We start from the raw sequence: 25,834 nt of genomic DNA on the forward strand, positions 1-25,834 counted from the left end.
TAGTGACATTCAGTGACATTTTCCTCTCAGTATATTTTGAGTGGGGTTTCTGTGCTTTATATTCTCATGCAACAAACAATAATAATAATAATAATAATAATAATAATAATAATTTATATAATTTATATATATAAAGTACACCAGCTTAAAATCTTGATTTATTTCTGAACTGGCTCCAGTGACATAGAAGTGAACGCTGGAGGTGTGTCAGTACACTGTGATATCACCGGTGGGTGTGGTTAGAGCAGAACACGCACCTTACAGGATGTGGTCGGTCTTGTCGGCGGTCATGACGAGTAAAAGAGCCGTGAAACACAGCTGACACATTATGCCACATTGTAAATTGATTCAAGAGTACATTTTTAAAGTTGTCATGAACATCTGTGGGAGATCAGACATGAGCCTGTGATTAAGATGAAGTGATTGCACCTGAAGGGGGGCGTTTCCTTCCAGGCAGAAGCGCTTGTGTGGCTCTCCCTGTCTCAGGTGTGATCATGTGACCTCTCGATGGGGACAGTTACTCTTAAATGATGACAAATAGTGCTTCAACATCTACGTTAGCTAAACAAATGACAAGGGTGTTGAATGTGTGTTTGAATAAGCACTTTGGAAGAAAGTTTCAAGAAATGCTTTTATTAAAATGTCCCCATATCATTCAGTGGGACATTGGGTGCCACTTAACATGTATCAGCCCTTGGATCAGCCAACAGTCGAGACATCTAGCACAACAAGTACAAAGTACACATCCAAAATTAAAACCTTTTGTTCACATAAAAAAGTTCCAATCTAAAAGCATAACATCTCCCAAGGTCCCTGAATGCACCACATACATCATTAGTATGATATAGAGCCTAATCAGCTAAAACAATGTATATGTTTTCAACATGTCCATAAAACCACAGTATAGAGTGATAAAGATAGTTTAGTGTATCATGCACAAGAAAGATAATGAATCATTAAAATAATAATAATAATAATAAACCGGACACTTTCACATTCTTCACTGAAGCACAGCTCCTCTGAAATTAAATGTGTGGCAGTAGATCCAGTCTACAAACTCATCAATGTGTTACACAAATGTTACTTTAATGTTTCCTGTGGAGTTTTAGTCCTCTAGTAAAACTCAGCTCTACTGATGGTGTCACACTGATCAACAGGTGACAGTAACACACCGGGATATGCTGCAATGTGCCAAAAAAAACAAACGCAAGAAGAAGACTGAGAGCTCGCTAACATGGATATAAGCAATCCTGGAATGAAAATCAGTTTCGCAAATGTTTTTTGAGGAAGGAAATGCACATGTTTGTAAGACTTCAAGGACACACAAGTCGTCTGGGTGAGTAACGCTGAATGTTTGTTTCACAACTCCACAGGACCTTTAAGAAACATCTGTTTATATTGGACAGTTCTAATATCTAAAGTACAATGCACATTACAAATCTCTACTTCTGTACAAAGAAAGTAAAAATAAATGATTAATGTTTGTTTGGTAACTTTTTAACCTTATGTTCCCTTTTCAGTTGCATTTTTGTCACAGTTTTTTAAATCTTAGGTAGGAAAACTTTGAGAGGCTCATTTTCATGCACTTTATCCAGAAAGCCCAAGTTGAAGTACGGGTAGAGCGTCTCAGTGAAGGTCTCCCTGAAGGTGTAGAGGTGTGCCATGCACTCTGCGTTGTAAAAGGACACCAGGCCCCTCTTGTAGTCCAGGTACACACCGATCCTGGCCAGAGGCTCCTCCAGGGACAGGACAGTGGGGGGTGAAGTGCCAGCCATGTACTGTATCCCGTAAGACAGGGAGAGAGTCCAGAAGCCATTGGCTGGGAGGGCTTTGATGACCCCCTTTCTGGGCACCGACTCTCGGGCCACCCCCACAGTCCAGACTGTGCTGCTGTAGACTTCAATCTCCCAGTAGTGGCGCCCGTGGGTGAAGCCCTGGCTCCCGAGCAGTGACAGGGCAGCGTTGAACCTGTAGGGGTTGTCCTGCACGGTGAGGTTAAAGGTCTGGTAGCGAACACAGGTGAGCGAGGAGGTCAGGCTGAGCCAAGGGTTGGCCGTGCTGGAGTTAAACGTGATGGCTGCCGGAACTAAAAACAGATTTAAAAGATACTTATTAACACATGTCGATGCTCAGATGGCGTCAGTGTAATTCAGCGCTTGTACAGTAGTTTACATTTGACCATTTGTATATCAATTACTCACCCCGTGTTACCTTGAATTTCCTCAAGAAAACAGTTTTTTACTGGCATGCCTCCTCAGTGACCGAAGAATCCAAAAACGGAGAACATGCTTGATGAATACAAAACTGTCACACAACTCGAGCAGTGTAATCCAAGCATCATTCTTTCAGTCGTACACTCACTACTTCCCAAACACATGCCTTTTCAATAAAACCGCACTAGTTAAAAGGTCTCACGCTTGAACAGGCGCGCTTACTCATCAGTGCGAGTCCTGACGAGTGCAAAGTGATTTAATTAGTAAGGTTTTAATTCAAATGGATGTGTTTAGAAAGTAGTGAGCATACGACTGGATAAATGAGACTTGGATTATACTGCACGAGTTGTGGGAGAGTTTGTAAACGGATGCTTTCATAGTTTTGCCGTTGTTAAACTAAGCCCCATTTACTTTAATTCATCAAGAGTTTTTGGATTCTTTGTTCAGCGTGGAGGCATGCGAGAAAACAAAAAGTTTCTTCAAGAATTCAAGGTGACATGGGATGAGGAATTGATATACAAATGGTCATTTTGTGGGTGAAGAATTCCTTTAAAGTACCTGGATAGATGCTTCCTTTCATAGATTTCCACACTCTGTACTGCAGGGGCCCCGCAAACCGACCCTCGCACAGACTGGGCGGTGTGAATGTTGGTTTCTCAAACTTCAGTGAAGGCCTTCCAACAAAAGCAGAAAGTCCGAACAGTAAAGAGAGAGAATAAAAACAAAACCTAGCCCAGGATAAACTTGTTAAAACGTTTCCCACACTCACCTCTGGAGCAGGACTTTGATGCTCTGAAAGGAGACAGAAATAAACACAGGACAAGAGGGACAGACACTGGTGATTAGTTTTGTTGTATCTGAAAGAAGAAAAAGCTTTTTCCACATTACATCAACGTCTGCGCTCACGCTATCCCACCCTGTGGGATCTCCCTGTGGCCCGGGGAAAGTCCCGCAGCTGTGACCTAAAGCATGGCCCCGTGCCTGAGCTAAACTCCTTATCCTCCAGATCAACAAGTGAGATCACCGGCTTACATCCGGTCTCCACTCACTTGCTCAAGGCTTTTGTTACAAGAAAAGTAGCAACTGTGTGATCAACATGCGTATGGCCTTTAAGAAGAGTGTACACACTTAAAAAGTAAAGCTAAAGTGGTCACACCCCGCTCAGCTAAGTGATTAAATGTTGATGTTGGAGTCATTCTGGCACCGAAACATAGGACAGTATTATGAACTTTCACCCCACATTTTACCACTCCACTTTGTCTTGTTTCATTGTGATATAAATACTTCTAGAAACCAATCATTAAAAAATCAAGCGCTCAGCATTTCTCCCCTTAATCATCCCCTGAGCTGACTCATCATGCTGTTAATAATTTCCAGATGGACTATTTTTTTCCCGTCCTGTATGAAGTTGATATGAGCTGAACCTACCCGGAGCAGGGTGAAGGCGTCCTGCTCTCTCAGCTTGTCCTCTATCTCGTGGACGGCTGTCTGCAGACGAGAGATCTCCACACACAGCAGGGCCTTGTGCTCGTCCAGTCGGATCAGCTCCCTGCGCTCCTCCGTCTTCAGCTTCACCTGCAGCAGCTTCTCCTCCTGGTACAGGAACTGGTGGAGGTCGCTAAACTGAGCCTCAATACGCTGCTTCAGGTCAGCGGTGTGCTCCTAAGTAGGTGAAAGAAGATGAGCATTGTCTCTGGGAGCAATCGCTTACAGTGTTTTCACAAAGATGGAAACTCTACACCATTTTTTGTGCTCTTCACTGTAACAATCTGTCTTGGAAATAAGAGACATTTTCACATTTGTTTTGCAGATATATCCATTTATTTCTTGTAAAATCAGATTTTTAAGACACTAAATAGGTCGGAGTGGACATTTTTAGTCCAGTGGTGATCGCAGTGTGTGCATTGTGATATTTATGTTGATACGTTTCCTCTTACCTTCAGCTTTTTAACCTCATCCTCGACTTCCCTGTCACACTGCAGCGCCGTGTTGAGCTCAACTTTAAGTGAATCCATGGAGCTGTTCAGAGACACCTGACAGGGCAGAGACACAACATCACTGCACACCGATTCGCTTCTTACTTCTAATACAATGTCATCTTTTTTTACTAGTTGATTTGGAGCAAAAACAATAGATGGATACAGAAGAAAACAACTTCTTAGACGTTTCCTGCCATCTGCTCCTGTACTGTAGGAAACCAAGGAGCCACAGCAGTGATTAACATGAAGCCAACTACAACAATGAAAGGAAGAAGCTCTTGCACCCTAAATAAGGATATTTTTTGAAACTCTATTAAAGTCAATGTTGAGTTTAAGGACATTGGCACCATTACAGACAGAAGACCATTACAGACATACTTCCCTATGCAGATAAGGCAATATCACTTTTGGTGAAAATAGGAGAAACAAATTGACAAAGTTCGTAAAATAAACACCTAAATGTATATTTTGGATGTTTTCTTTCCACTGGGAGCAACACATTGTCTGTGTCTATTGTCTCGCCTTAAAGTTGAACTCACCCTGTACTTCTGTTCAGCCTCCTGGACACACACCATGGTATGATTCCTGTGCTCCTGGGAGAGTCCACACACCAGACACACCAGCTCCTGGTCCTCCTCACAGTAAAGCTTCAGCTCCTCTCTGTGTCTGCTGCAGCATGGGACCGGAGCAGGAACCCTCTCCGTCACCTCAACGTCTGCCAGGCGAGGTCCAGTCCCGCTCTCCTCAAGACCCTGACAGTAGCTCTCCACGATGTTGGCAACGATGCGGTTGGGCCTGTAGCTTTCCCCGGGGTACACCTTCCTGCACTGAGGGCAGGAGCCCGTGCCTCCCTGAATGGTGCCCCGGGGGCCGGTCCAGTAACCCTCGATGCACCCCTGGCAGAAGGTGTGATCACAGGGCAAAGACACCGGCTGCTTGAAAAGATCCAAACAGATGGAGCAGGTAAGATCTCTGCTGATTCTGTGTGCTGAGCTTTTGGTTACTTTTCCAGCTATGGGAGGCTGTCGCAGCTTTTCCATCGGTGTAGCAAAGTCTCCTTCCTTTGGTTTCCAACTTTTCTTATCTGACTTTATCCCCTGGTTAAGTTTTTCCAAGTTCTGCAGATAAACTGTCTGGATTTTCTTCACGTCTTTCTGATTCTTGCTCATTCCTTTACCTTGATTGTTTTCCTTTGTTCTGACTGTACAGTTGGACCTCCACGTCCTTCCTCTCCTTCAGAGTGTGGCTGCTCTCTTTGGCCTCCAGTCTTCCTGTTCAGTGTGGGGGAATGAAGTGGGTGGTGCAGAAGCAGCCACTGCCTCTCACGTCCTCAGTAGATAGTGAGGGAATCTCCCCCTTTTCGCTCCCGGCTGACGTCACATCTTAGTCAGGAAACAGAGGCGGACCGTGGATACTCTATCCTTGGCATGTTTGTTTAGTGAAGTCTGGCCAGTAAGTGCAAGAAAGTGCTGAAAGGTCATTAAATTCTTAATCGGCTGAAGAGTAACTACAGAAAAATGTAAATCCATTTTAATGTTTGTGTGTGTGCGTGTGCGCGTGTGTGTGCATGTGCGTGTGCGTGTGTGTGTGTGTGTGTGTGTGTTTTAGACTTGAAGAGAGCAACAAGAAGTTTTTGAGCACCACTAACAGATTTCCTGCTTCTTTTTATAGCGACGCTCTCTGCCCAGTAAGTAATCATTGTCGCTGAAGGGTAAATAAGATCATTAAGAGTTTTACAAAGAGAAAGAAAAATGTCCTGCAGGCAGAAAGCTCCACCAAGAGCAAATACAAGTACTGCATCCTGTCAGTTTCTTACCCCCCCACCCCTCATTATAACAGCTATTTACAGCTTGGTCCCTGAGGCCTGGAACATCTGTCCAGTAAACTAAAGTTCATTTAAAACACCTACGCTGATGTTTTTTTTTGTGACTTGCGATGACGAAACAGCATGTTAACAGTTTAAATATTACAGGGTGTTACATCACAGACAGACAGACAGACAGACAGACAGACATGTTATGGACAATTGTGACATCTGGTGTCCAAACTGAAAATGAAACAAAGATGAATTATTTTACAGTAAAATATAATAAATATTAGCTGTGTATAAAAGTGATCGAAATCTATGCTCATAATTCCTGAAATGTCTGGTAAACTATCCATTTTCAAAATGCAGTGAAGTAAAAGTAGAAAAACAAATAATTTACTAAAATTAAATAATAACGTTTTAGTTATAGAGCAGAGCGGGTAGACGTTTAATAAGTTAACAATGTAGATCTAGTAGCACAGAGGCCCTGGGGCTCACAAGAGTGAGGAAACAGAAGAGTGCTAAACAGAAGTGGTAAATAATGGAAAGTAAATGAGAAACGAGCGGGATCCTCTCTGTCTGCAATGTGCTATCATTTCGAACCAAATAACCCTCACACACACAACCCTTTGTGTGACGCAGACCTACAGCATAAAGCAAAGATTGTGACCAGGCTGACGGAGAGATGAAGAGATGAAGAGCTGATAAAGCTGCGTGTGAGGGAGCAGCTACATGAAATCTGTGCAGAGTGTGGGAGCAGACAATAACTCTCCTCTGCTTCTTCTCCCTGTGATTTAGTCGACCACTCGGATAATTGCAGATGTGCTTCTGGAGCGCCATGAACGTGTAATCATGTGACCTCTGAACTGGCTGTCCGTGGTGCTGAAGAGCTGCAGGAGCTGTCTGTGGTGCTGAACATTAACAGGTGTGAAGCCTTGTCTTCTACATCACAAAACATCTTACACATTCATATTTTGCTCAACGTGTGTGCATATTTCCAAAAATAAACAGGAAAAACTCTTTCTCTCCACCATTATTTTTTATTTAACGTAATTGTTTATCTCTTCACGGTTATTTGTATATGTTTATAGCTTCGTCCTTCTGCACAAGCTTTTGTGTACGCAACATGTACATGGTTATCACATGTTTAACTGTGAAATATTACATAAGCTGAACACAATATGACGAGCACATCAAATCCCAACATCCTGAATCAGGTCATAATGTGTTGCATTAGTTATGAAGTGCAATGACTGGAAAACATGCAAGAAGAAAGGTAATATGATATGAAACTTTTATCTGCTGTTATCCATATTCACTGAGGTTTGAATAGAGAATAAGTTAATTAATGGCACATAGTGTAATTAACTTGTAACCTTCAGTGGTCCCTAATAAAAAATGACCATCTTCAGAGCTTCTCAGACCTGCACACACATCATTAACACAGGAGACAGATTAGCACTGTTGAGTCAATTAAAATGTTGATTCATGGGAACCTCATGGGTTAGGGAAAAAAAAGAATGGGGTCCAGCAGAGGGTAAGTGGTTATAGTATTGTATCCAGTGTAGAAAATAAAAGTACAATTTACTTAAGCGTGAGGGAGTGCACTAAACTCCTAAAACTTATACTGCAAAAACAGTTGATGCTCTTCACTACAGTTACAGTCAAATTGTTTTGAGATAATTAGCTTTTGAATTAATACCGGCCTGGTATCATTATGTTAGCATTTCATTGTGAGCATCTGTTAGCAAGCTGATGTTAGCATTCAGCCTCTCAGTCACTCTCACATGTAGACTCTTAATAATGTGTCGCTTCTTAGAAAGATTTCTTGCCAAAGTCAGATTTAAAACATAAAACACTATTATATTTTACAGTTTTATTTATTGGGGTAGCTGGTTCCTTTATCATCTTGAGTTTGGACCTTTGGGGAAAGCGTTATGACTGCAAAGTGAAAACAACAAGAAACCTTTAATGCTATGTTCATGTATCATACAGAAGGATAAGAAGCAGTGTATATTTGTGGCACAGTTGGAGACAAAGTGTGAACATGTGCACAAATGTGTGCAGCCATGCATGTGAGTGTTTGTGGCAAATTCTGAAAGAAAATGCAACATTCATGAGGACAGAGAAAATAAAAGAGACTCCTTTTCACAAGCACACACACTCACACAAACACAGGAAGCACATCTGCACTGGACACACACACACTGACCTCAATTAAACCCTGAGCTGATGTGTGAGGCACCAGGGAAACTGGAGGCTCTCTGAGGCTAAAAATAACCTCAGTGTCTGCACCTGTATGAAGATAAGAGGCACAAGGACAGAAGGTACGGAAATATTGAATTTCTTCAGTTATGGTGTTAGCTGTGAAGATATTATTTCTCTGACATCTGAGAATCATCCTTAAGCAAATTAAATAAATTGAATGATCTCATTTCTATTCCAAATTGCTTCAATTTCTCACATTTTAGCCTTGTTATTAACATGACTAAAATGACTTTGATGATCCCCGGAATTTTACTTTAGTACCATCATTGAGCACAAATTTAAATGTGTCTAATACTTTGGTTTATCATTAAATACCTCCATCCATCCATCCATCCATCCATCCATCCATCCATCCATCCATCCATCCATCCATCCATCCATCCATCCATCGTCTACCGCTTATCCGGATCCGGGATCAGAAAAGCAGCTCCAGTAAGGAACCCCAATCTTCCCTTCTCCAGACAACATCCTCCAGCTCCGACTGGGGGATCCTGAGGCGTTCCCAGGCCAGTGAGGAGATATAATCTCTCCACCGAGTCCTGGGTCTTCCCCGGGGTCTCCTCCCAGCTGGACGTGCCTGGAACACCTCCATAGGGAGGCGCCCAGGTGGCATCCTTACTAGATGAACCACCTCAACTGGCTCCTTTCAACGTAAAGGAGCAGCGGCTCTACTCCGAGTCTCTCACGGATGGCTGAGCTTCTCACCCTATCTCTAAGGGAGACGCCACCTGTCTGAGAAAACCCATCATGACCCAGCCTTCATGACCATAGGTGAGGGTAGGAACGAAGATCGACTGGTAGATTGAGAGCTTTGCCTTCTGGCTCAGCTCTCTTTTCGTCACAACGGTGCGGTAAAGTGACTGTAGTACCGCCCCCGCTGCTCCGATTCTCCGGCCAATCTCTCGCTCCATCGTCCCCTCACTCGCGAACAAGACCCCGAGGTACTTGAACTCCTTCACTTGGGGTAATGGCTCATTCCCTACCCTGAGTAGGCAATCCACCGGTTTCCTGCTGAGAGCCATGGCCTCAGATTTTGAGGTACTGATCCTCATCCCAACCGCTGCACACTCGGCTGCGAACCGATCCAGTGACTGTTGACTGTTGAAGGTCACAGACCAATGATGCCATCAGGACCACATCATCTGCAAAGAGCAGCGATGAGATCCTCAGGTCACCGAACTGCAACCCCTCTCCTCCACGACTTCGCCTCGATATCCTGTCCATGAAAATCACAAACAGGATTGGTGATAAAGCACAGCCCTGTCGGAGGCCAACATTCACTGGGAACGAGTCCGACTTACTGCAGAGAATCCGGACACAACTCTCACTTTGTCAACCAAGACAGCCCCTCAACACCCAAAGCCTTCAGCATTTCTGGACGGATCTCATCAACCCCTGCGGCTTTGCCACTGTGGCGTTGTTTGACTACCTCAGTGACTTCCATCAGGGAAATTGTCGATGATCCCCATCAGCTTCCAGCTCTGCCTCAACCATAGAGGGCGTGTTAGTCGGATTCAGGATTTCCTCAAAGGGCTCCTTCCAGCGGCCGATAACCTTCTCAGTCAAAGTCAGCAGGGTCCCACCCTTGCTGTACACAGCTTGGATGGGTCCTCGCTTCCCCCTCCTGAGGTGCCGGGTGGTTTTCCAGAAGCACCTTGGTGTCGACCGAAAGTCCTTCTCCATAGCTTCTCCGAACTTCTCCCACACCCGCTGCTTTGCCTCTGACACGGCAGAAGCTGCCGCCCTTCTAGTCCTTCAGTACCCTGCAACTGTTTCTGGAGTCCTCCCGGATAACATAACCCGGAAGGACTCCTTCTTCAGTCGGACGGCTTCCCTGACCACCGGGGTCCACCACGGTGTTCGAGGGTTACCACCCCTTGTATTAAATACCTGCAAAATTAAAAACATTCCTGCCAACCTCAGATAAATTTCAACATCCCAGACGTCATCCTTCCTAAGCCCTGATGGACAACATGTCCTCAACAGTAACATCTTCCCTTTTGTTTAAACATCCTTGTGATTTTAGGAACAACCAGTCCCCTTTTTTGTATTTTCTTTGACAAATGAATGAGTTTCTAGTCCAGTGTTTATTCCTTGTCTAGAATAAAAGAAGATGTTGGTTCGCCCAGAGAGTGAAAAACCATTTCTCTGTTTCTCTGTTTCTCTTCCTCTCAGTTTTTTTTTGTCAGATTCCCCCCGACAATAAAATAAGCCGATGCAAGAAGCAATGTGAGAGTAAGATATATTTTGGGCACAGCCAGGATGCAGCTTCCTGCACTCCTTCCAAGTTAAGGTGAAACCCATGACACACACAGGTGCACAGCCCAAAGTGTGCTCGAGCTGGGCTATAAAGTCACATTTCATTATAAACATATAACTTATATAAACTTACCTGCAGCCTGTTATTCAACGTTAATGGCAAGTTATGTTTTTTTTTATATTTGGTGAGAACAACCAAAGCAACAAACCCTCATGTGTTAGGAAGACCACTACACAATACATATTTTAATATTGAAATGTTTAAGTATTAAAATGATACTTACAAATTAAAAAATAAATAAGCCTGTTAAGTAAGATCTTCGCTGAATACAATACTGATTAACTGAATAAAAGTGAGAAATTGTTGAGAAAGCAACAAGATTTTCTATAAATGTAATAATATAACACTCCTCCTGTTGTTGTTATTATTATTATTATTATTATTATTATTATTATTATTATTAATATCTGAGCAGGATCACTCAAAAAGCCTTGTAGAGCTATAACATCAGCAAATCTATGTTGACAATATGTGAGTATGAAACACAGCAACCCTTTTTTAATTTCCTCAGAGAGCCCCACTGTTGGTGCCTGTCTGAGTTTGGACCCATACACCATCACCACAGGTTATAATATGTCTGGTACTTCTAATTATATGTGTCACGATGTGAACACCTCATCCCCATCCAGCTCCTTCTGTCGCTCTATAAATTGTTTGCCTCCTCTTCTTACTGTGTCTGTTGAGGATCACGGCTCTCCTGCAGATCACCGACTGAATCGTGTTTTAATCCTCTCAATCTGCAGGTTCGTTTGTTAATCTGCAGCTGTAATAATTGTGGTTTTATAATGTTGTTTGTCCTCAGCTCGGTGTGTGAGCTCGGCACTCTGAGCAGCTCCGCTCCTCCTTCAAATCTCAGTTTTCTCTCTGTCTCCCTGCATGCTGCTGCAGATCACTTCAGGGTCGTTCGAGGAGCACAAGCAGAGGAGGATTGCAGCGATTGTATTTCTTCAAAACAGCAACACACATCCAGACGCAATGCAGGTAAAATAAACATTTATTACTAAGACTTAATTGACTAATTGAAATAGACTAGCATGCAGAATGATTAATCATTGTAATATTTAGTTGTGTGCTCATACCTATGGTACTTTGTAGCTTACTTACTATGATCTTTGTACTTTCTAAAGTATCAGCATTATAACAAGTCTTAACACTTAGTTGAACAATACAGAGAAAAAGGATTAGAACATATATTTTAGTGAGGCATTGTGATGTTTAGCTTTGAAAGAAGTTCTGTATGTATGCTGTAGGCTAAGTAAACAAAAGTACTTGCATCCTGTATTCAAAATGTCTCAAGTATAAGTACATAGGTATTATCAGCAAATCATACTTAAAGTATAAAAAGTTAAAATACAATTATGCAGAATAGCTCCATTCAAAGTGTTATAAACAAATATATCTTTTGGGATGACATTATTAACATAAGCAGCATTTCTATATTGGCCGGTTGATAACTTTAGCTCATTTCTATGCTGTTATATATATGTATATATATATATAATGTAGTGAAGTGGAAGTATAAAGAAACATAACATTTAAGTACTCAAGTGAACTACAAGTACCTCAAAATTGGACTTAAGTAGCACTTCAAAGTTTAAATATAATTATATAAGGCTCATGCTCTGTACGTCAAGCAACCCTCAAGGCAGATACAATCTTAATTATACTAATACAATATTCAGTGTTTGTATATGAATGCCGTTTAGTTGAGCTTGACCAATAACTTCAGAACCAAAAATAATAATAAAAGGAGGTTCGGAGCATCACAGGTGGTGAAGAGTCGTGTTGGACTGTTGCTGTGTTGCAGACGTGGAAGTCAGGAAGCATTTTACTTATAAAACCTTTATATGACTCTTTTGCAACTGCACTGGAAGAAACAAGCCAATGTGTGTGTGTGTGTGTGTGTGTGTGTGTGTGTGTGTGTGTGTGTGTGTGTGTGTGTGGTACATGTGTGATGATCAGCGGAGGACGCTCGCCCGCAGCGTTCATGATGACTTATATGATCACAGGCAGCCTCTCACTACTCTGCACACATGGCTTCACTCCTTTGAATAATGCAGCGCTCTGGATGTTAAGACCCCAAATGATCTTCTTCTTCAGAGCTTTTAGACGTGTTTCTCAACATGGAGTCACAGAAATTCTAAATAGGTCACGGATGATTTAGTGTGACTGATATTTTATAATTTACTTGATATGTTATCGTGTGTGTGTGTGTGTGTGTGTGTGTGTGTGTGTGTGTGTGTGTGTGTGTGTGTGTGTGTGTGTGTGTGTGTGTGTGTGTGTGTGTCCATCACGTATCAGTCTTAGTGTTTCACTAGTCATCTTTAACCTCACTCTGATCTTTTATTGATGCAGTTTTAAGGAGTGTGAATTATTGAGCGACATTCTCGATGCTCTGTATGCTTTGGCATCCTTTCATATTCAAATCGGGGACCAGGAGACAGAGCAGCTCCCCCAGATAGTAAGTTATATCCATTCTCTCTACATACTTACTTTACAACCTCTTAAAGCCCTTTATCAGCACCAAGTAAAAGACTTTGCAGAGACAAAGAAAAGGAATTAAGAAAAGACAAAAAGAAGAAATGGTTCTAAAGAACTATTCAAAAAGAGAAGGAAGAAGCCTTTGAAAAGCCGAACTTGTCATCGTGCCGGGCAGTATAGTGTCCAATAACACTGACCGTTACTCAACACATACTCAATGGGACTGAAAAACACAGTCCAACACAGATGGGGCCTGAGAAAAACAAAATATTCAAAATAGAAACACAAAAGCATCTTCGTTGGATTATTTTACAGTAAATCGATTGTGCTATTTAAATTCAGCAACTCTGCAATGTAAAGCTTTATTATCACTGAAATATTAATCTGTATATAGGAACACTGAGTGTGCATCCAGTGGGATATGAGGAGACAGCTTTCATGTCCCTATACTCATAAGTGCTCATGTTACAAGAATATTAGATTTATTTGACCAATATTGTCTCTCTTGTTCTGGAAACTGCGCACATTTAAAGCTTCGTTATTATTCCTTTATCTGTATAATATATAAAAAACAACAACTATGTAAACTGCAATGTTAAAATATGCTTGACACAAATGTAGCATTTAGGTGGAAAAGCGTCTGGAAGAATCTACAAGAGCCCTGCAACCAAATAAAGATAACCAACACTTTCTTCCTCAGCGTTTGATTGATGTATTGATTCCTGACGTATTGATCTGTTCATCATAACTCACCAGCTGTCACAAGAGCCTCGCTTTATGTTTCACCATAGAAAGCTGTGAAAGCAGATCTAGCTTGTCAGTGCCAAACCTACTGTTATGTCATACGACCATATGATAAATATGTATAACTTGTCCTTCCGAAAAGGCATTTATGAGAATTTATACCAGTGAAAAATCTGCTTAAATTGGGTGTTTTGCCAAACATGTCTCTCTTTCAGGGTTTTACATTAAAGTGTCGCTCTATGTAACGTATAGTTTTTAGGCTTGAGAGACTCATTGGCCTATAAAGCAGGACGCCAAGAGCACTGACATGAGGGGAGGGAGAGATGATCTGTAATAAGGTCCATAGCCGACCTCGAACCGGGGACATTGCAATTACATGGTCCCCATAATAAGAGCCAAATTCACCAGGGCACCTTGTAATAAGAAATGTGTTTTCTTTGCAATTCTGTCTGCATGAGAGTTTTAAGGCTCTGCAAAAAGGAACAACAATATTAACTTTCTAAATCAAATATACCAAGAGTGTCTATAGCTATGCTAGTGGATCTGTGAGGGTGTATTTAGGCACAGAGGAGCTTTGAGCTAAATGCTAATGTCAGTATGCTAACATGCTCACATTGACAATGCTCACATGCTTATGCTAAGCATTCTCACCGTGTTCACCATTTTAGTTTAGCATGATAGCACACAAAGTACAGCTGAGGCTGATGGGAATGTTATTCATTGTGAAGGTAATTGGGCATAATAAAATAATAAATAATAATAATATCAGACATATCAGACATCTGAAATGATGACCTGATGATGGCGCTAGATTAAAAGTTAAGGGATCACCAAAGTTATTAAAATTCATCTTAAGGAGGACTTGAATCACTGCAGCACGTTTAAGTTCAATTAGTTGTCAAGACAGTTCTTTCAAAACCATAAAGGAGAACCTCCTGGTGGTGCTCAACGATAAGATGGATCTCCAGAGTCGTGAGGATTCATCCTCTGGGCACAATGAGTGTTTGTACCAAAGCTCATGGAAATCCATTGAATAACTGTTGAGATATATCTGGACCAAAACGGTGGCACAACTGTCTAACATTGCAGTCCCTAGTGCAAATGTTTTAATTGATTTATAATCAAATACGTTAAGTTATGATTATGCATTACAAAAAGCACACAAATAAAGAAAAAAGGAGGGGGGGCACTTATAGCCTCTTGCTAAATGTCGACACACAATAATAATAATTGGCTGCTATACCGTTGAAGAAATTACAGCTGCACGGGTCGTGTGTCTCCTTTCGCAGGCAGGGTGGTTTGCGGTGTGGTTAGGTGAACCCTCTGGTGGGGACTTTTAAAAGTGCACATCTGTTTGCAAAAAGCTTCTCTTTTCTCTCTCAGAGGATAGTTTCTTTTCTGTCTTCCTCAGGCAGATGGGAAGGCAGTGGATGGCGGCCTGCTGCCTGATGCTAACGGGAAAGATCCAAACCCCGGTGGACAGACAGAGGGCTCCAAGTGGCAGAAACCCCGGCTCACGCGTAAATCTCTGATGAAGTGTTGCCTCGTCAAGTGGATTATCGCCAGCACCACGCAACAAGGGGAAGGTACAGGCACACAACCAGGCCACACTTGTGTGTGACAGGAGGGGAAGTGGGTCTCGAGGAGGGTGAGACAGTAGAAGGGTAGGCCTTCAACCTCCTGCACTACAGAATACATGAAATTTAAAGCATCTACAGTAAATATTTACTGTATGTTCTCGTCCTTCTCGTCCTCTGTTCAGTGTTTACAGCACAGACCTCTTCAGTCAATGAATGGGCCGATGCTGCTTTCACTGTCACCTCTGATTTGATAGTTTGATCCACTACACACACACACACACACACACACACACACACACACACACACACACACACTTGTTTTTGTCTGACCACTGCACCTCTGAGAAATTTTAAAGAATGATTTCATAAGTTTTAGCTTCAATCTGAATTTAAATAACATAATGTATAATAAAATGAAGGAACGTAAAGCTTTGTGGCACAGTCTTAAAATGCACAGTTTCTTCTGCTGACTGAATGAGTTCCCCATTTCTCTTGGTTTATCTAAATTATTGACACTGTCCTTAGGTGCAGACAGATGGTGCTGACTCTTGACAGGCAGGAGAGACATTAATTTCGGCAATCTGAACAAGCAATATTTCATCATTCTTAAAATGGCACTAAAACATACTGGAATCACTTTACCTTACATTTAGTATAGAAACACATTTTTAAAGATGCACAGACACACATCTTTTTAGTGTCAAACGATCTTAAATAAGCTAATCATTCATCATAAAGTCCCCCTGCTTAAATAAGTATAATTTCAATAAAAAAATAGCGACATGCTGTGTTTCACTTCTCTACCATGACAGCTAAACAGCTTTTTCAAGTCACTCATGAGAGAATATTCACGATTATCCCGATAATGCAAAATTCACCACGAATTTATTGTGAGTGTTTTGTTTTTTTATCACAATCCCGCATAAAATCCTATATCGTCCCATCCCCAATTTCAACTAATGTAAACACAGATTGATTTCCCCCTTTGATACTTTTATCAGCCTGGGTAACAAACACAGTGATGAGCAGACAAAATGTCTCCTCTGTGGTTTCCAGAAATGACCTGCTGTTGTTATCCAGACTGGTTTACTGCTGACTTCTCTCTCTGCCAGCAGACAGATGGCCGTGTGCCTCGGACAGGACATTGATGAAAACAGTAACAGGACAAATGCTCTGATGGCTGACAAACAATCACTTTCACTATAACCAACATTAACTGGGACAATGTATCGTCTTGATCTTTTATTATTAACTGCCTTTAAGTATATCTGCAGTAGGGATGTACTGAAACTTTTGTACGGTTTGCATTCTACGAGCTCAAACACGTTATTCTCACTTACTTTTGTATTTATCCATCAGGACCGTTAGTTATGTATTAATGTGGAAATATTTCTTCAGGGTTTAAGCGGATCTCCTCCACTTTATAACAACTTGATCGCCATCTACTGGTCTGTAGACATTGTAGCATCTGAGTCTCTTCTGCAACACTATCTCTACACAGCTGGTCCAACACTCACACACACACACACATGTTCTTAAGCAGAACGAAGCAATAAAAAGCAAGATGGTTTCCAGCTCTCACGAAAACTAATATTTTTAACATTTAAAAGATTGTGCTGGAAGATTTGTAATTGCTGTTTAATGGTATTTAACATTTATACTTTATACTTTATTTAGGATCCCCATTAGTTATTACCACAGTAACAACTGTTCTTCCTGGGGTCCACATAAAAGACAAGACATTCAAAAAATAAAAGAAATAAGAGAAATATTCAAATATAATGATATTTATCTAGTATCACATGTATCCTAAACTGATTTCTTTCTTAATAACTGCTTTTCTTAATTTCTTATAAAACTGATCCTACTGGTAATCTGAAATAAATGTAGAGGTAGTTTAGTCCAGTTAGCTCTAAACATTAAAGTTTCCTTTAAATCATTGGTTTTAGGTAAATGTAACGTGAAGCGTCCCCTGAAGGCCTGTCTGGTGTTATAATAATATATGTCATCGGTTTGAGTTGGCTGTGAATATAAGTATGTCGGTTTTCTTAAGTGTTTCTTGAAGTCTGGACCAAACTGTATGCCAGTCTCTGCAGCAGTGAGCCGCAAGGAGAGCCGCAAGGAGAGCAGCTCTGTTTTGAGTGAGCTGGACCTTACTCAGCTCTTTTTTTGAAGAACTAGATCAGATCGCTGGACAGACAGCTGGACATTCTTGTTTCTGTAGTTAAGTGAGAATAACACAATCATCATCACAATATCAGCAGAGGATGTTGCACTTTTATGTTGTGTAAAATCTGAAAACAAAAGATGTTAGATGTTTGTTTGACTGTTATTACTATGTACATTTTTGTACTACAGAACTTCCACTTTGCCACATACTTACTGTAAATGATAAGCTTATATAGCGTCTTTAGTTTCAATATAAGGACAGTTGCTTTACAAGCCCTCAGGCTTTTTTTCACCTTTCTTACATTATTGTATATTTTTTATTATATAAAGAACTAAAGAAGTATCTGAGGTAGCAGTTTGTTAGTTCAACACTAAACATAAGCAAACCCACTGGTGCACTGTGACAATACAGTCTTAAAGGGGTTTTTTGAATGTCCTCTTATAACTCAAGAACTGTGAGATGATCTTGCACAAACAATACAGCATATTGTGTATTTATTTGAGATGTTATCTTATTTGTTTTTATGAAAGGAAACAATGGGGGGGGGGGGGGGGGGGGGGGTTTCTCTGCAGCTGCAGAAATGTGTGAATTGGCCAAATATTCCGGCAGTCCAAATGTAAAATAAATTCTCATTGTGGCTGCTGCTGGGCCTCCTACACATTTCTCTCTTTGATAAGCGTATATGAGAGGAAGTTAGCTGTCATATGATATTATAGAGAATGAAAAACATTTGTGCTTTCTATCAATCCTATCAACTGTTAAAAGGAGAGGTGTGGCCATCTGCGAAAAACCTAAATATGATGGAAACACTGCTGTAAAAGTGGCATTTCGTCATACTTATTTTAATATACAGTTTCTCAGGTAATTAATGTAAGCAATGCACATATGTTTGACAATGCACTTCAAAGTTTAATGAAACATGGGCAAAAAATCGTATAAAAGGTCAAGTGGAATCCCCCTTTACACAATGCAACGCGAAGCCTCTGCAGAAAGGTAATTTCATGCCAAAAATAAAATGCATAAAAATCAATTAAAGTGATTAAACTAAAAGTGCACCAAGAAAGAGGCGAAGAGAGAGCAAAGTTTAGGGTGTTTAATCTTGTGATGAGAACTTGTGGGACAGTTTTTGATAGATGGGCTGAGGCTCTGCGCTGTAATGCTGCTCTCACTGCAGTCATAAAGATCTGATGGTGAGACTGATGCACTGCCTGCATCTCTGCATGCTTAAGCCACCTCACTCTTGTCTGTATTTAATAGAAGAACAGGGATAGATCAGCACTTAGGGTGCATTAAACAGTATAATGCTACATAGTTTTTTATGAAAGGCGAGTTCCCACATTAGCTCATGCATCTTGCATGTTCTCTAATGGCTGAGTGTGTTTCGCCCGTTGAGGTAGGATTAACCAACACATCAAAAACACTCCATATTTGTAAGTAAGGGATAACTAGTTGCACCATTTCTATTAGCTGGGCGATCCATCACCTCTGATATCACAGTTCACACTCTGCTGACTCATGCTAGGCAAAGTTAAGCATATTATTTTGGAAGATCATTTTAGTATGTCCAATGCAAGACAGGTGCACTTCCTCTGAGTGAACTGGGATAGCAGCACTCTTAATCTTAATGCTATGACCTCAGTTCCCCATTTTATTTCATTTTGGCAAACAAGACTTCATCAGGGATCCCCAATGGGGTATTCTGCAATAAGGAACTGATATGATAAAGAAAAATACAAACATTCATTGGACTTTGACATCAAATCTCTCTCTGAAATACAGTAATACTTCTTTTGAGGTGCAGCAAAATGTTTTTTTGTGTTTTGTGGCACCATCCCAGATCATTAGTTATCTCAGTAATCTGACTTTAAATACGAGTTGATTTACATAAACCCTGCCTGGCTATCAAAATGCATTTCTGACCTGCTTTCTCTCCCTCTTCTAAGACCAATATTTTACCTCTCAACAATTGATTTGCCCTCCACCCCCGTCATACTTTAACTGAGTCCATTATGTTGTGCAGAGTCATCAGCTGTGAACTATACTCATGTTCTTGTTCACTTTCATTGTCTTCCTCTGGCACTTTATAATCATTTAAAGCCTTGCTCGTGTCTTAACAACAACGAAAAGTGAAAAAATGCTTTTAGACCCCCATTACTCTGCATGTGTGGAGCATTATACAGAAGCTACAAATTGACCTCTGAGGTGTGTAGCTTGTCGTTGGAGCACAGATATAATTCACTTTAACTTGACTATTCTTAACTACAATGTCATTAACAAAGCACCTGTTTTTACAGTCACAACGGTCACAGTGTTGTTCAGCTCTGAGTGAATCCTGCTGAGTTATTGACTGTGTGTATGAGCTGAACGACCTGGTAGACGCGAGCAGCGCCACACAGGGCAGGGCAGGCTCTTCCATCCTAAGTGCTGTTCAAATCCCAGCCATCAGCGGATGTGGATCAATGCTTGGTTTTACAGCTTTGCATCCTTGAAATGACTGAGCAAATAAAGACAGCTTAGACTGTCAATCAGGGACTATTAGTAAAGAAATTCCTTCAGTAACAACCCCCTCCCACCCTTATATCTCCAACGCACACACACACAGACACACAGACACACACACACACACACACACACACACACACACACACACACACACACACACACACACACTCAGGACAGAGTGAGAGGCGATGGTGTGTGGGGTGGAGCCCCTGAGTTGATGGAGTTGTGGGAGAGATCCTAAAATGAACTGACCAGGAGGTAAAATGTCGGTGAGTAGTAACCGATGGATTGTTTTTGCGGGTGGAGAAAGCTTTGGATAATTTTAAGGGATTAACACTCTATGAATGTGATATTTCTGTACACATGAAGGACTTTGAATTTAAAGGAGGATGCGCTGCAGGCAATCTTTTTTAATCTAACTGGTCAGTGGTTCACGTAAGGGGTTTCATTTAAGTGAATACAAATGCTGATGCCTGTACAAAAGCACTGACGTGGCAGGAAGAAGTTAACATTAAGCTTTTTAAAAGGTCTTTTGCACAGGCGATATCTAATGCAAGGCAACAATGGGAGTGGATGGCATGGAAGTTATTGCCATTGTTGTTGTTATCGGACTGTTTTATGTCGTGCTCAAACAATTTGGGGTTTGGGAGCCCTTGTCACTCGAAGGTAAGGCACAAAGCGATGATTGCATGTTAGAAACTTTGTCTTTGGTGTTCTGTGTAGCTTTAGAACAAGAATCTTGTCAAACTCTCGTGCTGTTTTGTTGACTGTAATAGTGATGCTAAAATTATGAGTGAAGTGACACAAGCCAGCAGTCAAATATTAAAGTATAATGTACATAGAAATAGTTTTTGGTTGGTGTAATCGTTCCTCTCGTTCATACTGGCCGGGGACATTTTCTGCAACCAAAAAACTATTTCAGTGTACATAATGGCATTTTAATGTTGTTGTTCTTCTTTAATAATGTGTTCACTGTGTTGGTACATTTTGGTAACTTTTAGACATCAAAGCAAATATTTTAACAGTTATGCAACTTTCTTCTTCCCCTCTCATTCCTTCATCACCATCTCTTCCCGGTCAACTTGTGTTTTTGCTCTTTAAAAGATGGTGAGTAGTACCTGCGGTGGTATTCCTCTGCGCATTATTCGTTTAATTTCCCCCCTGCCGTCTCTGTAAACTTCTTCCCCATCATTTTTTTTTTATTGGACTGAACTTATGAATGACTGATAATAACAAGCCCTTTTTCCCTTGTGGACTTCTAGACTTGTCAAGCACAGGTGTTACTAATGAGGTTAATTATGGCTGCATTGAATTCAGGTGTGATATTGTGAACACTGGTGCACTGACTTCATCAATGTTAATTAGTGACACCTGTGATTATATGCAAGTCAAAGTCTGTGTCTAAAATCACTCCCTACTTTCCATGATTTCTTTTTATAGAAGTATCTCAACAGTGATCTAAAAAGATGTAGATTGCATGTCTGTTTATTTCCTCTGACCACGCTAATTTCTTCATTTATCCAATTTCCCCTTATACTTTATCCCACTTGTTTAGCAAAGAATTAGTAAAGTATTTATTATGAAGGGAGTAGAGAGTAAGGGAAAGAGGGAGTTATTTCGGACACAGCCAAGATGTCCACAATTAGAAAGGTCTTTTTCCTTAAAATGCACCTTTACTGTATATCTGCACATTTCCTCTAACCACCCTAATTTCTCCGAGCTAAAGTGCAACGTCCTCTTACTCATCATGTTCCCCACTTCTCTATGAAAAATGTCTCTACATATATAACTCTGTCCAAGTTCTTTTATCATATTTACCCAATATTGTTAATTCTTCTAACACCTTTTTATCTCCCACCCTTGTCTCACTTTTCCTTCTCAAACCTCTCCCTTTTTGTTTATTTATATTTGCCTCTATAAAGATGGTGAGCATTTTGAGTTATGTGCTGTACATATTTCTTTGCCTCCCATCTATTATGATTTTCTAGTATTTTCAAGTCCTCCCCTCCCTTTCCTTTGTTATTTTCTTTCTTTATGTCTTACCCCTATTTCCTCCCTCTTTTCTTCCTCCCCTTCTTTTCCCACCCCACCCCTGTTTGCTCTGTGTCCCTCTGACAGACAGCTGTGACGGCGACCTTGAACTCTCAATGGTGCGTTACCAACCTGAGGGCCTCGATCAGCTCCAGGCGCAGACACAGTTCACCAGGAAGGAGCTTCAGTCGCTTTACAGAGGCTTTAAAAATGTATGAAAACAATCAGCAAAGTCCGCTGTAGCTGTTTATCCAAATAACTTCTCAAGTGGTTTTGAATTGAGAGGATGAGTTTCCGTCTTTGCAAATATCAATAGTTAACAGTAATGGTGGCACAGGGGTGCAGTTGAGACAGGACAAAAGTATGTGGACGCGCCAATATTTCACCCATAGGTGATAATTTAACATTTCTTTCTAAAACAATCGGCATTAATCTGCTGCTATTACAGCCTCCACTCTTCTGGCTTTACAGTATGTACGATCTTGTGCATGTGTACCGGTGTGAATGTGAGTGTGTATGTCTGAATGGTAGGCCTACACTATGTGCAAGAAAATTATTTCCTGATAGACCTCACCTTGGTCTTCCCCAAACGTATGCCACAGAGCTGGAAGTACACTGTAGTGGAAAAAAGTGGTTCCCAAGTGTGTTGGGCTTTTGTAAAACTTGTGACTCCTCATCTCATTCCTTTATGGATTGTCTTTCTCACAACATTTTTTTAAAAGATGATTTTAGATGCTTGAAGATGTAAAAAAATCTAGTAATTCTCTCTCTTGGGGTCTGGAATATAATTGTATGCTGTATTGATATTGACCTTAATTAAACTCAAGGGGTTTAGCTGAAATTATGTCCACATACTTTTAGTAATATAGTGTATATTAGCAATACAGTGATTACATGTGTATCAGTGTACATTATAAAAGTTGCACATAGATTTTAAATGAGCAGGTGCCTGTATTATTTAAATCTTTGTGTTCTCCCAACACATGCATGAGAAGTGCACACGCACGAGCACCGTAATGACGTGATGCATACTTTTGCTGACTGCAGAGGCGGGTAATGGGGCAACAGTTAGTGACTGTAATGTGCCATTAAAGAAGAAGCCGATGTAAACAAATCAGGCTTTAATCAAAAGTACAAAACTGGCAAATGTGTTGATGAGGTTCCCGAAACCTTCACAACGCGCATAATGGTGAGAAATGTTCAGAGTAAACTGTAATAACATCTCCACAGGGTAACTTGCTCTTGGTGGCAGACTGCTCCTGTTAATATCTGACGGTAAAACATTTTAAGAGATTTTAGTTTTCTCTCTGCTCTTGTTGTACTGGGACAGAGCCGTTTCCTTTTCTTTGCAGAATTTGCATTTTCCTTTGATTTCACGTATGAAATTGTCACATCAGATTGTACAATTGAGGCATTTCATCACTGTACTGCTCTTTGGTAACTGCATTGTTGGGATTTATAAAGAAAAAGCACAGAAGGCCCGCTGTAAAGATTTCCCATAAACAAAAAATGACGTATTTATATATGCTGCTCTTTTTGCCCTCTAGTGGCCATACACCTGCTCTGCAGTCAGGGACTGTATCTGCACAGCGATGATAGAATATCATTAATACTATCTTTAATATTCTGTTATTCTCATTATTATATAACAATTATTGATGTTTTAGGCCAATGTAATTCCTTTATAACAATGTAAACACTGACTTAAATGATGTAAATGTGTTTTTCTTTCTGTAGGAATGTCCCAGTGGGCTAGTAGATGAGGAAACTTTCAAGACCATTTACTCACAGTTCTTCCCTCAAGGAGGTACAGTATCTGGTATCAAATAAGCCTATAAAAGACTCACTGACTCAGTCTTTGTAAATCTTGCCACTGTTTGGAATAGAAAGCTTGATTTGTAAGACAAGTCATGATTCTCAGTATAAAATAAGTTTTTTAAGTGTATTCCAAATGTTTTATATGTTCTCAGATGCAACCACGTACGCACATTTCTTGTTCAACGCATTTGACATGGACAGAAATGGCTCCATCAGGTTTGAGGTGAGTTCCCCGCTGACTGCATGTTTGCAGTAGAAACAAAACAAAAGTGAAAGCAAATAATGACACTTGTAATTGCTTTTACAGGACTTTGTGATAGGACTGTCTGTGTTGCTTAGAGGCTCTGTTACAGAGAAACTTCGATGGGCGTTCAACCTGTACGACATCAACAAAGACGGCTACGTTACTAAAGAGGTACATTCAACAAACCATTCTCATTTGTGAGAAAACCAAAAATCTGTTGCACTGTCCTCATTTCTGCATGTCTCTCTCTGGTTTCCTGCAGGAAATGATGGCAATAATGACGTCGATTTATGACATGATGGGCAGGTATACCTTACCCAGTGTACGAGACGATTCTCCCTATGAGCACGTAGAGAGATTCTTCCAGGTATGTTATCTCTGCAACCACACAGCCTCCTATTATCTAAATACACTTTGTATTATTACATCCACATATACTGATCCAAGACCACAGTAAGTGTCACTGTACTTAGTTACTGTAGTGTTTTTGACCCATGACACTCTCTCTCAAAGAAAAAGAAAACCTATTTTAACAGAACATTTTCAAAAACCCATCTGAAGGCCAGACCTTAGATTAATATAATTTGACACTTGATGAAATATGAAATCTCCCTCTTTCATGTCTGACATTTTTCAGAAAATGGATCGGAACAGAGATGGAGTGGTGACTATTGATGAATTCATAGAAACCTGCCAGAAGGTAAACCCACCATCAGGCTGACAAGTACCGAGTTCATGCAGTGTTGTGCACAAAACAACACACTTTCTGTTGCATCTGCTTTCTTTTCTCAACAGGATGAAAACATAATGGCGTCCATGCAGCTCTTTGAGAACGTCATCTAGTTTCTGTAGAGGGCCGTGGATCAGTGTAGTGCTTCCAGTTGCAAGCTTCTGGGCATGAAATAACTTCATCTATACTGAAAATGAAAAACTGGGTCGTGCAACACATTTGACACATTTTAATACACAGGGGCAAACACTATTACTTTTCCTGTCAAACTGTTATGCAGAGAAATGTGCAGAATTCACCAAATCACTTGAAGAAGAAATGTTTCTTTGCATGACAATTTTGTTTTTGCACATGAAGGAATCGTGACAAAAACGTAATCTTTAACAGATGAGCATGAGTTCTTGCCCAACATTTAAAAGCATGTAATGCAAACCACATTGAACACAAACAAGCTGTTTTATTCCTCGACCACTTTGAAACCTGTGCATATGAGAATACTTTGTTACTGTATTATACTGTAAAGAAATAAATTATGTTTCTAAGTTCTTCAGATTTGTGTGTAAACGTACACGTGTGACGATAAAAAGAGGATTCAAAATCCTCCGTTACCATTTCCATACCCTGTCATTGTCATGTTGACCCAAAACCTGCTGAAATAAATATACTACCTTCACATTCTGATAACTACTCTGAATATCTTCTCTTTTTACACAACACACAGAGCTGGGATTTGTAAAAGCAGTGAGACATTCACTCCAAAATGAAATAAAGCCATGTACAGGATTACATCAAATGTGCTATATTTGAAGTTGTGTAACAACATCTGCAAAACAACAATAAAACAAAGTTCTATGAAACGTCCTTCTATGCTAAAAGAATCTAGTTAAATGGAAAATCCAATGTGTTAAGCTATTGTGTAAGTGATATTGAACAATTCGACAATTGTC

General features: G+C 40.6%; 2 protein-coding genes across 3 annotated transcripts; one reads left to right on the forward strand and one right to left on the reverse strand.

Moving 5' to 3' along the window:
• Positions 1-617: 617 nt before the first annotated feature.
• trim69 (tripartite motif containing 69) lies at positions 618-5,491 on the reverse strand. Its single transcript, XM_029444265.1, has 6 exons — positions 4,732-5,491; positions 4,151-4,246; positions 3,642-3,875; positions 2,983-3,005; positions 2,772-2,887; positions 618-2,086 (listed from the first exon to the last, which is right to left on the reverse strand). Exons 1-6 carry the CDS (start codon positions 5,359-5,361, stop codon positions 1,542-1,544), a joined length of 1,644 nt encoding a protein of 547 aa, XP_029300125.1. The 5' UTR covers positions 5,362-5,491; the 3' UTR covers positions 618-1,541.
• Positions 5,492-11,260: 5,769 nt separating this feature from the next.
• LOC115016496 (calsenilin-like) lies at positions 11,261-25,571 on the forward strand. 2 transcript variants are annotated; one of them, XM_029444266.1, is made up of 11 exons: positions 11,261-11,330; positions 11,476-11,568; positions 15,224-15,398; positions 15,928-15,930; positions 22,183-22,307; positions 23,833-23,902; positions 24,066-24,136; positions 24,221-24,328; positions 24,420-24,524; positions 24,795-24,857; positions 24,953-25,571. In XM_029444266.1, the coding sequence occupies exons 2-11, from the start codon at positions 11,563-11,565 to the stop codon at positions 24,998-25,000; spliced, it is 774 nt and encodes a 257-aa protein (XP_029300126.1). In that variant the 5' UTR covers positions 11,261-11,330; positions 11,476-11,562; the 3' UTR covers positions 25,001-25,571. The 2 variants fall into 2 exon arrangements, with proteins under 2 accessions (XP_029300126.1, XP_029300127.1); XM_029444267.1 differs by lacking the exon at positions 15,928-15,930 and having other exon boundaries at positions 24,953-25,029.
• The last annotated feature ends 263 nt before the right edge of the window (positions 25,572-25,834 follow it).

Source organism: Cottoperca gobio, chromosome 12 (genome assembly GCF_900634415.1).
Source record: "Cottoperca gobio chromosome 12, fCotGob3.1, whole genome shotgun sequence".
Classification (NCBI taxonomy): Eukaryota; Metazoa; Chordata; class Actinopteri; order Perciformes; family Bovichtidae; genus Cottoperca; species Cottoperca gobio.

Coding starts and splice junctions, on each gene's coding strand:
- LOC115016496 (XM_029444266.1), top strand. Junction 22,308..23,832: donor TTTACAGAGGCTTTAAAAAT/GTATGAAAACAA, acceptor TTCTTTCTGTAG/GAATGTCCCAGTGGGCTAGT. Junction 23,903..24,065: donor ACAGTTCTTCCCTCAAGGAG/GTACAGTATCTG, acceptor ATATGTTCTCAG/ATGCAACCACGTACGCACAT.
- trim69 (XM_029444265.1), bottom strand. CDS start 5,361: ATGAGCAAGAATCAGAAAGACGTGAAGAAAATCCAGACAGTTTATCTG. Junction 4,247..4,731: donor AGGCTGAACAGAAGTACAGG/GTGAGTTCAACT, acceptor CTGCCCTGTCAG/GTGTCTCTGAACAGCTCCAT. Junction 2,888..2,982: donor ATCAAAGTCCTGCTCCAGAG/GTGAGTGTGGGA, acceptor TTTTGTTGGAAG/GCCTTCACTGAAGTTTGAGA.